The following is a 14,058-nucleotide window of genomic DNA, read 5'->3' as shown; positions in this document are numbered from 1 at the left end:
GGAACGTAGTAATTTCAAAAAAATTCCTACGCACACGCAAGATCATGGTGATGCATAGCAACGAGAGGGGAGAGTGTCGTCCACGTACCCTCGTAGACCGAAAGCGGAAGCGTTATGACAACGCGGTTGATGTAGTCGTATGTCTTCATGATCCGACCGATCCAAGTACCGAACGTACGGCACCTCCGAGTTTAGCACACGTTCAGTTCGATGATGATCCCCGGACTCCGATCCAGCAGGGTGTCGGGGATGAGTTCCGTCAGCACGACGGTGTGGTAACGGTGATGATGTTCTACCGACGCAGGGCTTCACCTAAGCACCGCTACGATATGAACGAGGTGGAATATGGTGGAGGGGGGCACCGCACACGGCTAAGGAACGATCACGATGATCAACTTGTGTGTCATGGGGTGCCCCCTGCCCCCGTATATAAAGGAGCCAAGGGGGAGGGGGTGGCCGGCCAAGGAGGGCGCGCCAAGGGGAGTCCTACTCCCACCGGGAGTAGGGCTCCTTCTTTCCTAGTCCAACTAGGAGAAGGGGGAAAGGAGGGGAGTGGAGAAGGAAGGGAGAGGGGGGCCGCGCCCCAAACCCTTTGTCCAATTCGGACTGGGCTTGGGAGGAGCGCGCGCCACCCCCTCGCTCCTTCCCACTAAGGCCCATTAAGGCCCAATACTCTTCCCCATATTCCTGTAACTCCCCGGTACTCCGAAAAATACCCGAATCACTCGAAACCTTTCCGATGTCCGAATATAGTCGTCCAATATATCAATCTTTACGTCTCGACCATTTCGAGACTCCTCGTCATGTACCTGATCTCATCCGGGACTCCGAACTCCTTCGGTACATCAAAACTCATAAACTCATAATAAAACTGTCATCGAAACCTTAAGCGTGCAGACCCTACGGGTTCGAGAATAATGTAGACATGACCGAGACACGTTTCCGGTCAATAACCAATAGCGGAACCTGGATGCTCATATTGGCTCCTACATATTCTACGAAGATCTTTATCGGTCAAACGGCATAACAACATACATTGTTCCCTTTGTCATCGGTATGTTACTTGCCCGAGATTCGATCGTCGGTATCTCAATACCTAGTTCAATCTCGTTACCGGCAAGTCTCTTTACTCGTTATGTAATGCATCATTCCACAACTAACTGATTAGTTACATTGCTTGCAAGGCTTATAGTGATGTGCATTACCGAGAGGGCCCAGAGATACCTCTCCGACAATCGGAGTGACAAATCCTAATCTCGAAATACGCCAACTCAACATGTACCTTCGGAGACACCTGTAGAGCTCCTTTATAATCACCCAATTACGTTGTGACGTTTGGTAGCACACAAAGTGTTCCTCCGGTAAACGGGAGTTGCATAATCTCATAGTTGTAGGAACATGTATAAGTCATGAAGAAAGCAATAGCAACATACTAAACGATCAAGTGCTAAGCTAACGGAATGGGTCAAGTCAATCACATCATTCTCCTAATGATGTAATCCCGTTAATCAAATGACAACTTGTGTCTATGGCTAGGAAACTTAACCATCTTTGATTCACGAGCTAGTCAAGTAGAGGCATACTAGTGACACTATGTTTGTCTATGTATCCACACATGTATTATGTTTCCGGTTAATACAATTCTAGCATGAATAATAAACATTTATCATGAAATAAGGAAATAAATAATAACTTTGTTATTGCCTCTAGGGCATATTTCCTTCAAGAACCGCCTGCACCAGCCGTCGCCGCAGTCGTTGAGCCACAGGTCATAGACGTGGCGGTCGTTGAATCGAGCACTGGTTGTGTACCGGCCATGAAGATTGCAACCTTGTTCGGCGTCTCATAGGGGTCCGGAATACCGTCACCATCGGAATAGCCCCTAAGCCGACCGTCTTGCAGTTGATACATTGAATTGGTCTCATCAGTTGACGACTCACCATTAGAGTAGATGGCCGTCTCACCACCATACACAGATACTTCCCCAAATTCCGCCCCATGCATGAAACCGACAAAGGCATGCTTCACGGCGGCTTGAACTTTGGTGGGTCGTGCACTCTGAGTCGTCTCAATGGTGTCGGTGCAGGTGTCCGGCTCAGGGCCCAACTCGCCGATCTTGCTGATGAAGACGTGGATTCCGCTAAAGGGGACCCGGTACCCGTACTCAATTGAGCCGACCTCGGGACCCCAGCCAACAACGTCGATGTAGAGCTTGCCGCGACGACTCTTGGTCATCCGGCCCACGGCGTATCCCTTGATCCCTGTGAAGCTGCCCTTCAAGAACTTGAAACCACCGTGCGCTGGCCCCATGGTGGGTGCCAACTGTCGTGGACTTAACACGGATGCCCTAGCAAAAGGACTTAGGTGCGGAGCCATCGCAACGTAGTTAGCTTGAAGGGGTTAAACGGGACAAAGGACACTGTGAGTTTTACCCAGGTTCGGCCCCTCTCAATGAGATAAAAGCCTACTCTTGCTTTAGGTTGTATTGCTTGGGTTTCGATTACTAGGGAGCAAATACGCTTGACCTAGCTCTCGGTTGATTATTATCTCCCCTAACCCGCCACTGGGTCACCCCTTTATATACACAGTTTGATGCCCGGTGGCTTACAGAGTCCCGGCGGGCTCATACACAATGTGTCCAGCTCGGTGACTAACTGAGCTTGCCTTACAATACAAGTTGCACATATGGCGGTTCATCCGCTTGGGCCTTAAGCCGCCACTGGATCTTGGGCCTTCAATAGGCTTGCTTCATGACCCGCCATCTTCATCTTTAAGTTGCCAGTGGTATGACCCGGCCCCTCCTAGGCGGGTCATACCCAATAGTTATATCCCCAACAAGTAGGGATAACTGGATCAACATTATAAGTAATGGCTTCTTCTTCAGCGTTAGCAAGTTGTACTATTTTTACTTCAATGGGAGGATGATATTTAAACCACTTCTCCTTAGGGAGATCAACATGAGTAGCAAGCTATTCACAAAAAGAAGCTACTATCTTAGAGTCAAGTCCATATTTAGTACTAAATTCACGAAAAGCATCTATATCCATAAAAGATTTAACACAATCGAACTCAAGGTTTGTACCTGACCCCTTACCTTTGTCGAGCTCCCAACCTTCGGAGTTACGTTTAATTCTTTCCAAAAGATCCCATCGGAATTCAATAGTATTCTTCATAAAAGAACCAGTACAAGAAGTATCGAGCATGGATTGATCATTACGAGAAAGGCGAGCATAAAAATTTTGAATAATAATTTCTCTTGAGAGCTCATGATTGGGGCATGAATATAACATTGACTTAAGCATCCCCCAAGCTTGAGCGATACTTTCTCCTTCAGGAGGCCAAAAATTATATATATAATTCTGATCACGATAACCAGATGCATAGGATAAAACTTCCGATGAAATTCCAATTTCAACCAGTTGTAATTCCAAGCCCCAATATCATCACATAGCCTACACCATGTCAATGCCTTTCCCTTCAAAGATAAAGGGAAAATTTTCTTCTTGACTTCATCTTTGGGCAAACCTGCAAGCTTAAAACTTCATCCACATTGATTAGATGCACATCAGGATGTTGTGTTCCATCTTCTGCATAAGGATTAGCTAGCAGTTTCTCTATCATACCCGAAGGAATATCATAATTAATATTTTCAGTAGGTGCAGTAGGTTGAGGAGCAACTCTTTGTTCTTCCGGTCGAGGTGAAGATACCCTGAACAAACCCCTCAAAGGATGATTTTCCATAGTGACAAGTGACAGTAAATTTCAGCACATAATATAAAATTTTCCTTTACCAAATTCCACTCACCAAAGGCGCTTCACTCCTCAGCAACGGCGCTAGAAAAGAGTCTTGATGACCCACAAGTATAGGGGATCAATCATAGTCCTTTCGATAAGTAAGAGTGTCGAACCCAACGAGGAGCAGAAGGAAATGACAAGCGGTTTTCAGCAAGGTATTTTCTGCAGGCACTAAAATTATCGGTAACAGATAGTTTTATGATAAGATAATTCGTAACGGGTAACAAGTAACAAGTGAAGCAAAAGTGCGGCAAGGTGGCCCAATCCTTTTTCTAGAAAAGGATAAGCCTAGACGAACTCTTATGTAAAGCAGAGCGCTCCCGAGGACACATGGGAATTATTGTCAAGCTAGTTTTCATCATGCTCACATGATTCACGTTCGTTACTTTAATAATTTGATATGTGGGTGGACCGGTGCTTGGGTGCTGTCCTTACTTGGACAAGCCTCCTACTTATGATTAACCCCTCTCGCAAGCATCTGCAACTACGAAAGAAGAATTAAGATAAATCTAACCATAACATGAAACATTTTGATCCAAATCAGCCCCTTGCGAAGCAACGCATAAACTAGGGTTTAAGCTTCCGTCACTCTAGAAACCCATCATCTACTTATTACTTCCCAATTCCTTCCCCTAGTCTCAAGTCATGGTGAAGTGTCATGTAGTCGACGTTTCACATAACACCACTACAGGAAAGGCAACATACATCTCATCAAAATATTGAACGAATACCAAATTCACATGATTACTTATAATAAGACTTCTCCCATGTCCTCAAGAATAAATATAACTACTCACAAAGCATGTTCATGTTCAAGACCAAAGGGGTATTGAATATCATTAAGGATCTGAACATATGATCTTCCACCAAATAGACCAACTGGCGTCAACTACAAAGAGTAATCAACACTACTAGCAACCTACATGTACCAATTTGAGATTTTGAGATAAAGATTGAATACAATAGATGAACTAGGGTTTGAGAGGAGATGGTGCTGGTGAACATGTTGATGAAGATTAACCCTCCCTCGATGAGAGGATCGTTGGTGATGATGATGGCTTCGATTTCCCCCTCCCGGAGGGAAGTTTCCCTGGCAGAATAGCTCTGCCGGAGCCCTAGATTGCTCTACCCAGGTTCCGCCTTGAGACGACGGCGCTTCATCCCGAAAGCTTTCTTCTGATTTTTTCTAAGTCAAACCCCTCCATATAGCAGAAGATGGGGACCAGATGATGGCCAGGGGGCCCACAAGCCATGGGGACGCGCCCGCAGGCTTGTGGCCTCCTGGTGGGTCCCCTTCTAATGTTTCTTCACCCAATATTTTTTATATATTCCAAAACAATTCTCCGTAAAGTTTTGGGACATTGGGAGTCGTGCATCATAGGTATCTTAGATTTGCTCCTTTCCGGTTCAGAATTTCAGCTGCCGGCATTCTCCCTCTTCATGTAAATCTTGTAAAATAAGAGAGAAAAGGCATAAGTATTGTACCATAATGTGAAATAACAACCCATAATGCAATAAATGTCAACATAAAGCACGATGCAAAATGGACATATCAACGAGCTAAGCTCCAATGTGTAGTTATAATCTTAACTATCCCTAGAAATGAGGAGGGGGAGATCTATTTATAGTCTAAGCCATGAAGGGTAAGTGGGAGAGAGATACACGGCCAAAGGCCGGCGACTGCGCACACAGGACGACCAATGGTTCAAGGCAGCCCGAACGTCTCAGGTGGCTTGGCACCAGATTTTCGGTGGATGTCGGACGCCCGGTGGCTCGGATTTGTTGGACGTCTAGTGGTCGTCGGTCATCCGACGATGTAGCATCGTTCAGCTGCTTCCTCTTGGCTAGGTCTTTTGCATCAGGTACTAGATGTCCGGTAATGGATCGGATGTCCGGTGGCTGTAACTTCAACACCTCCACTTCTTTCGTCCTCGCTTCCAAGTTTCCCTCGCGGATGGTGTAGGCATTCCTTGGCGCTTGTACTCCTCCTCGCCATCCGTGAAACTCCGATAATACCTATGCATGCACACGAGAGGACTGTAAGTAGTATACCATCCCCGAAGGGGTCAAGTGAACACGTGTAAAGAAGATGATTCACCTTTATGTATGTGAAGTAGATGTCACACTTGTCACTTGCCAAACGGACTCTTGACATGATGATGTCCGTAGGATGCTTAGTATCATGTCGATTAGAGGAGTAAAATTATAGATTATAGACTTAAGACCGGTTAGAGTTGCTTTTATAGAATTTCAAAATAAAGGTTTGTTGTGATATGAACATGATAAGTCAAGGGCTAGCCAAGCTAGACAGAGAGCAAGTAAAAACCGGTGTTTGGCTTAGAAATTCCTCTGACGAGATTGCCGAGGCCATGACTCTAGCTATTATGGGCCAGTTTTTTTTTGGCTTTTTTGGTTTTCAGAATAAGCTGCCCCGTAACTAGCTTATTCTAAAGATTCTCAAAAAAAACTTAGCTTATTTTAGAAGCCTGACCCAAAATATTTTTTACAACCTACTAATCAACTCTTAATCAGTACTCCTCCATAAACAAATACTCCCTCCATTCCGAAATCTAGTGCGCATAGATTTTGTCCCAAATACCAATGCATGTGCTGGCACTGTGTTTTGGACGAGAAAGCCCCCAGCCTCTCATGCGAGTATACTAGTACTATGGCCTCAACAGTGCAAGTGTGCAACTAGTACTACTAGAAGAACACCCGTGCGTTGCAACGGGGCCACATTAACTTTAAGAGTTCAATATCAATTATGTTAATATTACATTTAATATTCTCATACATATCAAGTGACATTGACGACCTTTTTACCATCAAATTCTCACACACACTCTCTCCCTCCCTCCTCCTCACTCTTTCTCCCCCTCTCCCTCTCTCTCTCTCTAACACACACACATATCCATCTTATTGGGTACGGGACCATAATCCATCTATTTCACACGCACACGCGCTAGTGCATAACAATATGGATTATAAAACAGGTTCAAGGTAGTAACAAGGATTCTTCTCATGCATTAATAAACAAATGTTCTGCATTGAAGACAAGATAACCAATTCCCAAAGTGCATCACAGAACATTACTGGCAAGATAAATGCACGACGATACACCCGACTTATTTAATTAATATAATTAAATTACCAGTAAATTAGTCACCAAACTGCTCGGATGAACCGGAATAGAGCCAACATATATCATCCTAGACAAACGCAACATCAACCATTTACCTTGGTACTTTAGGGACCGACAGGAGGATGCATGTAGAAGCGCCTCTTGCCTGCGAATCCACAGTCAGAGAGAGAAATTGGAACCCATTCCCAGCACCAACTGATAAAGAAAGCATGTAAGAAAATTGATATCGGGCCAACTTGGATCTTCGGTGATTGTCCGCCGGTATGGAGAATTTAGGAGGGTGGGTGCAGGGAGTGGCCTTGTGGATGATGGATGGAGGCGCGGAGAAATGTGGTCACCGGAAGGTCGAAAGCGGAGAGGGTCGGGCACGTTAGGTGGAGCCGGTGGTGCGCGACAACCGGAGGCGGCCCAATCATGGGCGGCGAACCGACGATAGCCTCGGCCCATCTCTCGACGCAGTGAAGATAGAGAGGGCGACATTGCCGGTGCTCGAGGCCGCCGCTCGGCACCATCTACATCGAGGGGAAAGAGAGGCGAGAAAGCGATAGGGTGATGCGGGGCTAGGGATTGCGGAGGAGGGTGGGGGTGTGCGATTTGAATGGATGGTTCTGCCCACCGTTTTCTTGTACGTGGCGGTGGAGATGGCGGCGGCCAGCCATGCAGGCGAGGCATGGGTCGAGCCGGGCACACGGCGAGGCGCAGTAGCAGAGGCGGGGGCGATTTTTTGCTACTGAGATGCAGGGTGTGGGATTGATCGTTCGTATTCTCTTTTCCTTTTTAACGGGAGATGGATGCGATTTTTTCACGAGGGGAGAGATGCGACCACGTACAGATTCCATAATAAATTAATTAGGTCCATAACGGGATTTCTTTACAATGCGTTAAGATTTACGTGTTAGTTTTCTTAATAAAGAAATGCACTGATGTAGGGATCGATTGATTCGGATAAGGAAAGATAGATTCGTGATCTTTTGTATGTTAGGAAATTAGTGGTTTGCAAGGAAAGAGTGGAGAGAAAAAGAACCAATGCGACCACGTATAGATTCCATAATAAATTAATTAGGCCCATAACGGGATTTGTTTGCAATGCGTTAAGATTTACGTGTTAGTTTTCTTAATAATAAAGAAATGCACTGATGTAGGGCGCGATTGGTTCGGGTAAGGAAAGATAGATTCGTGATCTTTTGTATGTTAGGAAATTATTGGTTTGCAAGGAAAGAGTGGAGAGAAAAAGAACCAGTACGAGGGGGTGGTGGGAGGTGGGACGAATAAAAATCGGACGAAATTGGGAGGTGGGAGGGGGCGAATAAAAACCGACGAAAAAACCCAACGAAATTGGGAGGTGGGAGAGAGGATGAAAAAAACTAGGGGAGGTGGGAGGAGGACAAAAATAAACCGTACGAGGCTACCAACTGCTCCATTATGAGTAGAGATTGTTTGTGAAAATAACATGCGACGACGACTTAGCGAGCGGATCCCCTTAAAAAAGACATAGCGAGCAGATTCCCTTAAAACTGGTAGAAATGGATACGATTGATGACATTGATAAATAGTGGTGAATATTGGCATAATTTACTGTCATCATGCATGGAAACGAATCATCAAGAAAAAGAATACTTCCTATTACTACACTCATAGGAAGCTTCCTAATCTCTGCTACCAAACAGTTTCTGCCCAAATAAGGAAGGAAAGTTATGGACGTGATTCGAAAGGAAACAAACGTTATGAAGATTAATTAATTTAGATTTGTTCTTTAGAGATTGATTGTGATTGATTCTTTTACATAAAGACATTACTAAATAATTTGCGTCAGTATGGAAAGTTCTGATCCGTTCAGTTTTTTTCGTTGTGTGAGAGGGTGAAGTGAAAATAAACTGATGAAGTGGGGGAAGCGACGAAAAAAATCTACGACAGTTAACCTACGAAAAACCCGGACGAAAGTGGTGGGACGAAAATTGACCGGCGAAGACTACCAACTGCTCCATTATGAGTAGATATTGGTTGGTTCGATTTTTTTTGCATGGAGGGAACTACCTGGGAGGTGGGAGGGAGTATAAAAATAAACCGTCTCGGCTGAGCGGGAGGTGGGAGCAAGTACCAAAGAAGTACCAAAAAAGACCGGGTGAGGTGGGACGAAAATAAAACCCGGAACGCGACCTACCAACTGAGACATTAGGAGTAGAGATATTAACAAAAGTGCAGATCCCGTCCCACTCTTCACTTTTTGACAAAAAACTTCCGAATAGCAATCTTGGTGAGTGATCTCGACCGGGTTCGATCGGCATGGCGTGTCGTTCCTCCAGGAGTCGGTGCTGAGAGGAAGGATGGCAAACCTCCATTGTCAATCGGCCGGAGCTGCATCGTCATTTGGATCAGAGCATGGACGAAATCGAGATGGTAGAGGTTGAGGAATTTGTAGGACGTGAGGGTTTAGGGTGGGCATCACGAGAACTCACCCATATCTTGGGAGACGACAGACCCGAGGTGCAGTCGTGTTCGTGCTTCAGGGGCTGCCACGTGCTGTCCTCGCCGCCATCGCCTGTCGATGCCACTTCAGCGCCACGAGCATGGGACTGAGGGACGAAGGGAAGAGAAGGGAAGGAAGCGAGCTAATGACGTACCTATGTTTGGTATGTAATACCCTCCATTAAGAGTAGATATTTTCTTAAAATTGGTTATTTTGTTTCCTAATTAATGTGATTGAGCAATTTAAGGTAAAGTTAATTAATTTAGATTTAATATTTAGAGATTGATCGTGATTGATTCTTTCACATAAAGACATTACTAAAAATAACTTGTATCAGCATGGAAAGTTATGATCCGTTAAGATTTTTTCGTTGTGTGAGAGGGTGACGCGAAACTAAACCCGTGGGGTGGGGGAGGGACGAAAAAAACCCAGCGAAATAAAACGGGTGGGAGGTGGGAGGAAGTACCAAAAAAGACCGGGTGAGGTGGAACGAAAATAAAACCCGGAACGCGACCTACCAACTGAGACATTAGGAGTAGAGACTAGTACTAGTACGATGGCCACCTCCGTCTGTCCCTCGCGAGCGCCCACGACCAGCTAGCAAAGCAGGCAAGGGAAGCGAGTATGCGGGCCAAGGACGCGACGGCGCCAGCCATGGACGTGCTGGAGGAGGAGACGCCGCCATGGCGGACGAGGATACGCCGGTCAGACGCGCGCTGCTGGCAAAACTCGAGGCGCGGCTGGTGGACGAGCTCCACGCGCGCGCCGAGCTCCCGCGACAGGTCGCCCTGCTCCCCGGCATGACGCCAGTTGTGGACCCTGTCACGCCAGAGATGCCGGCCGTGGATGCGGAGACACCGACTGGAGTATCTGTGCAGAGGAAACTGTAACTGATCTTGTTCTCGTACACCGGATGCGAACACGACGACGCCAGATGCGGAGGCGGAGACACCATCAGCAGATGCGACCACAACGCCAGAGGCCGACCGTGGATGCGAAGGCACCGGATGCGAACGCGATGACACTAGATGCGGAAACGGAGACACCGACAGCAGATGCGACGACAACGCCGGAGGTCGGCCGTGGACGCGAAGGCACCACATGCGACCGTGACGACCAGATGCGGAGACGGAGACACCAGCAGCAGATGCGACGACGCCGGAGGCCGGCCATGAACGCGGAGGCGCCGGATGCGGGAGCGACGGCACCAGAGACGCCGGAGGCGGACACAGAGACGTCGGCCCCCATCTCCTCAAATTTCCGCCGCCGGGGTGTTGGTGCTGGAGGAAGGGGATAAAGGCACTCGTTGCGTGGGAGCCGGATCCCCTGACGTGTGCTACTGCGGGGCTAGTTTCGTCCACAGGCGCCCAAAGTAGCTGATACGCACTACAGATCGGAATATCGACAGAAAAATTATGCTCACTACATAGAGGAACAGAGGGAGTATAAGAGTGTTTAGATCACTATTTTTGTGATCTAAATGCTCTTATATTAGTTTACAGGATAAATGGGAAAAATTTACCATCATCCAGCAGATCGCAACGGCCGCGTTCACCACCTTCCCTGCATGACAAGCGTCCAAGTGAGAGCCCACATGCCATCCTTCATCGAACGCGCTTCCAAAATAGAGGCTATGTTTCTAAAATATATGCGGTGTCGCAATGGTCTACGACGGATCGATGTTTTGCAACAATACCTCTGTTATGGAAATTTTTTGCAACAAGACCTTAGTTGCAATTTTTTTGCAGCAAAACAACTGTTGCAGAAATAATTCTGCAACAAGACCTATGTTGCAGTCCTAGAGGCACGCTCGACTCGCTTGATGCGACAAATCTGACGGCTCGCGACCCGGTTGATCTTTTAAAAATATGAGCCGGTAGACGCATAGCATTGCCCTAAAATAAATTTGGTTGAGCTGGTAAAATAAGCTAGGGGACAGTTTATTCCAGCTTATTCGAGAAGCTAAACAACTGGCCCTATATATTCTCCTTTCCCCGAAAAAAGAATTACAGTATAAGAAAGGAAAATCAAACTCGGGGTTATTCATGTTTGGGCCGTACGAAACTGGAGTATACACTGGACCTATTATTTCGCCCTACCTTCTCGAGGCCCCGAGCGCGGACACCCCCAAATCCCCGGAACCCTAGTGAAGAGAAGGCTCGAGTTCGACATGGAGACGACGAGCGAGTCCACCGCCAACTCCACCGTAACGAGCGCGACGGCCGACGGAGGCACAGAGCGTGAGCAAGAGCACGGCAATGGCGCGGCTGCCGCCCCTGCCGTGGTGCAGCATGAGGAGGAGGGGGAAGAGTTGATCGGTCCGGGCCCCGCGCCGGCGCGGCAGCGGCAGAAGCGCCCGCTCCAGTTCGAGCAGGCTTTCCTCGACGCCCTCCCCTCCGCCGCCATGTGCGTGTCCTCCTCCTCGCCGTTTACTGCCATAGGATTTGTGATACGCTTGTGTCTGCTTCCTGGAGCAGCGGCTAACTGTGGCGGCGGTTGCCTTCTGCAGGTACGAGAAGAGTTATATGCACAGGGACGTCGTCACGCACGTCGCCGTTTCCCCCGCTGACTTCTTCATTACCGGGAGCGCAGATGGTAACTTCGTGCACACTGTGACCTGTTTTGTGCGCAGTAGTGTTTTCTGGTAGTGGATGAATCGACACGCTAGATCTATGCACCTATCAGTTTCCTTCGGCTTATGGGAAAAGTTGGCTGATTCCTTTTCATGTTTTCTCTTCTCCAAAGGACATCTGAAATTCTGGAAGAAGAAGCCCAGTGGAATCGAATTTGCTAAACATTTTCGGTCTCATCTCAGTCCCATCGAAGGCTTAGCTGTGAGTGCACACATTCTTATCTTCACTTGTTCAGTTAAGATATTATGATGCCGCATAGTACATGTAGCTTGTTAGCTGCTACTACCTCCGATCCATAAAAAGTGTCGAAGTTTTGAACTAACCCCAGTTCAAAACTAGTTCAAAACTGCGACACTTATTTTGGATCGGCGGGAGCACTGCTGATTGCACTCACTTGCCAAACAAAGAATTGCAATTATAGCGTGATCCAGTAATGCAGGTCAGTGTTGATGGCTTACTTTGCTGCACGATCTCTAACGACCGGTCTGTCAAGATATATGATGTTGTAAACTATGACATGATGTTCATGATGCGCCTCCCGTTTGTCCCTGGGGCGATTGAGTGGGTTTATCGGCAGGGTGATGTTAAACCGAAACTTGCTGTTAGTGACCGGAATACATCTTCTGTTCACATATATGACACTCATTCTGGTTCAAATGATCCCATCATCTCCAAAGAGGTATTTTTTGTTGTTGCCTTCTATGTTTCTTTGTGAATTCAAGTAACTAAAGGATTTGTACTTACTGAGCTTTTCTCACTGCAGATTCATGCTGGCCCTGTAAAAATTATGAAATATAACCATGCCCAGGATGTTGTGATATCTGCTGATGCCAAAGGACTCTTGGAGTATTGGTCTCCATCCACCCTTAAGTTTCCAGAGGATGCGTATGTTCTGGCTTCTTGGAGTTATTTTCAGCATCGTGTTTCTTCTGATTTTTTCTTTGCCAGAACACTTTGCTGAACAATTGCAAATTTGAGTCTGAGTACATACTTCCACTTTCTAGTACTTTTGCTGAAAACTTGGCAACTGAAACAATGTAACAGATTGTTATGGCGGGCCGGCTTAGGCCTGCAAGTTATCTTAGTTTTTATTTTCAGATTAGGCAAGTTATCTTAGGCAAGTTATCTTAGGTTGATTCTTCTACAAGTTATCTAGGATATAAATATAGGTTGTAAGACTCTTTTTGAAGGCAAGCAATAAGAAGAATATTATCTCCTATTGCCCGGCTCCCTGAGGAGCCGGAACCCTAGCCGCCAACAGCCCTAGCCGCCGCCCTTCTCCTAGCCGCGACGGCGCCCTGCCGCCGGCGCGCCCAATCCTCGCCACGTCTCCCTCCATCCTTCCCTTACCACCTACGCCCTAGACCTGGTAGAGTACTTGATTCTACCAATTTGGTATCAGGTAACCGGGTTTCGACCATGTCTCCGCCAATTCCACCGCCACCACCACCGCTGCCCGCCAACTCCTCCACCACCGCCGCCTCTGCGCCGGGCGTCACGGCCTCGCTCTCGGCGGGCACCACTGCGTCGCTCTCAACGCCGGTCCTAACGGCACCCGGCACCACGCCGGGCCAAGGGCAGCCACAGGCCCCCGTCCAACACTCGTCGCCGCCATCACCTCCCCCGCAGCCGCAACAGTTCACGCCGGAGGCCATGGCGGGCGTCCTCAACGACCTCGTCACCGCGGTTCAAGGGATCCGCCTCTACCTGGCAGGTCCGTACGGGCCGCCCCCACCACTCCATCCAGCCATGGCCGCGGGTCAGCAGGCGCTTCCGTGGTACTCGGCATCGGGGGCCATCACCGGACTCCATCCAGCCATGGCCGCGGGTCAGCAGGCGCTTCCGTGGTACTCGGCACCGGGGGCCGTCACCGGAGGCTACCCGGCGCTCCCCGCCCCAGCGGCCGCACGGCCGCCTTGGGCGCAGTGGCTGCCGCAGATCGCGCCGGCAGCCCCGCCACTTCTCGCCACCACGGGGCCGCAGTGGCCCACCTGGACCGCGCCGGCCGCGCCGTCCTCTGT

The 14,058-nt window shown here is 48.0% G+C and overlaps 1 protein-coding gene across 1 annotated transcript in view; it reads left to right on the top strand.

The window, feature by feature from the left end:
* The first annotated feature begins 11,477 nt into the window (after window positions 1-11,477).
* LOC123158890 (peptidyl-prolyl cis-trans isomerase CYP71) overlaps window positions 11,478-14,058 on the top strand; it is a 10,189-nt gene continuing 7,608 nt past the window's right edge. Inside the window, exons 1-5 of the mRNA XM_044576702.1 lie at window positions 11,478-11,810; window positions 11,914-11,999; window positions 12,150-12,238; window positions 12,477-12,716; window positions 12,801-12,922. Coding sequence (XP_044432637.1) covers window positions 11,575-11,810; window positions 11,914-11,999; window positions 12,150-12,238; window positions 12,477-12,716; window positions 12,801-12,922 — 773 coding nt within the window. The 5' untranslated portion in view covers window positions 11,478-11,574. The remainder of the gene's footprint in view (window positions 11,811-11,913; window positions 12,000-12,149; window positions 12,239-12,476; window positions 12,717-12,800; window positions 12,923-14,058) is intronic.

Source organism: Triticum aestivum, chromosome 7B (assembly GCF_018294505.1).
Source record: "Triticum aestivum cultivar Chinese Spring chromosome 7B, IWGSC CS RefSeq v2.1, whole genome shotgun sequence".
In the NCBI taxonomy this organism is placed as follows: Eukaryota; Viridiplantae; Streptophyta; class Magnoliopsida; order Poales; family Poaceae; genus Triticum; species Triticum aestivum.
The sequence above is the reverse complement of the archived record's forward strand: the minus strand, read 5'-3'. Positions and strand labels throughout refer to the sequence as shown.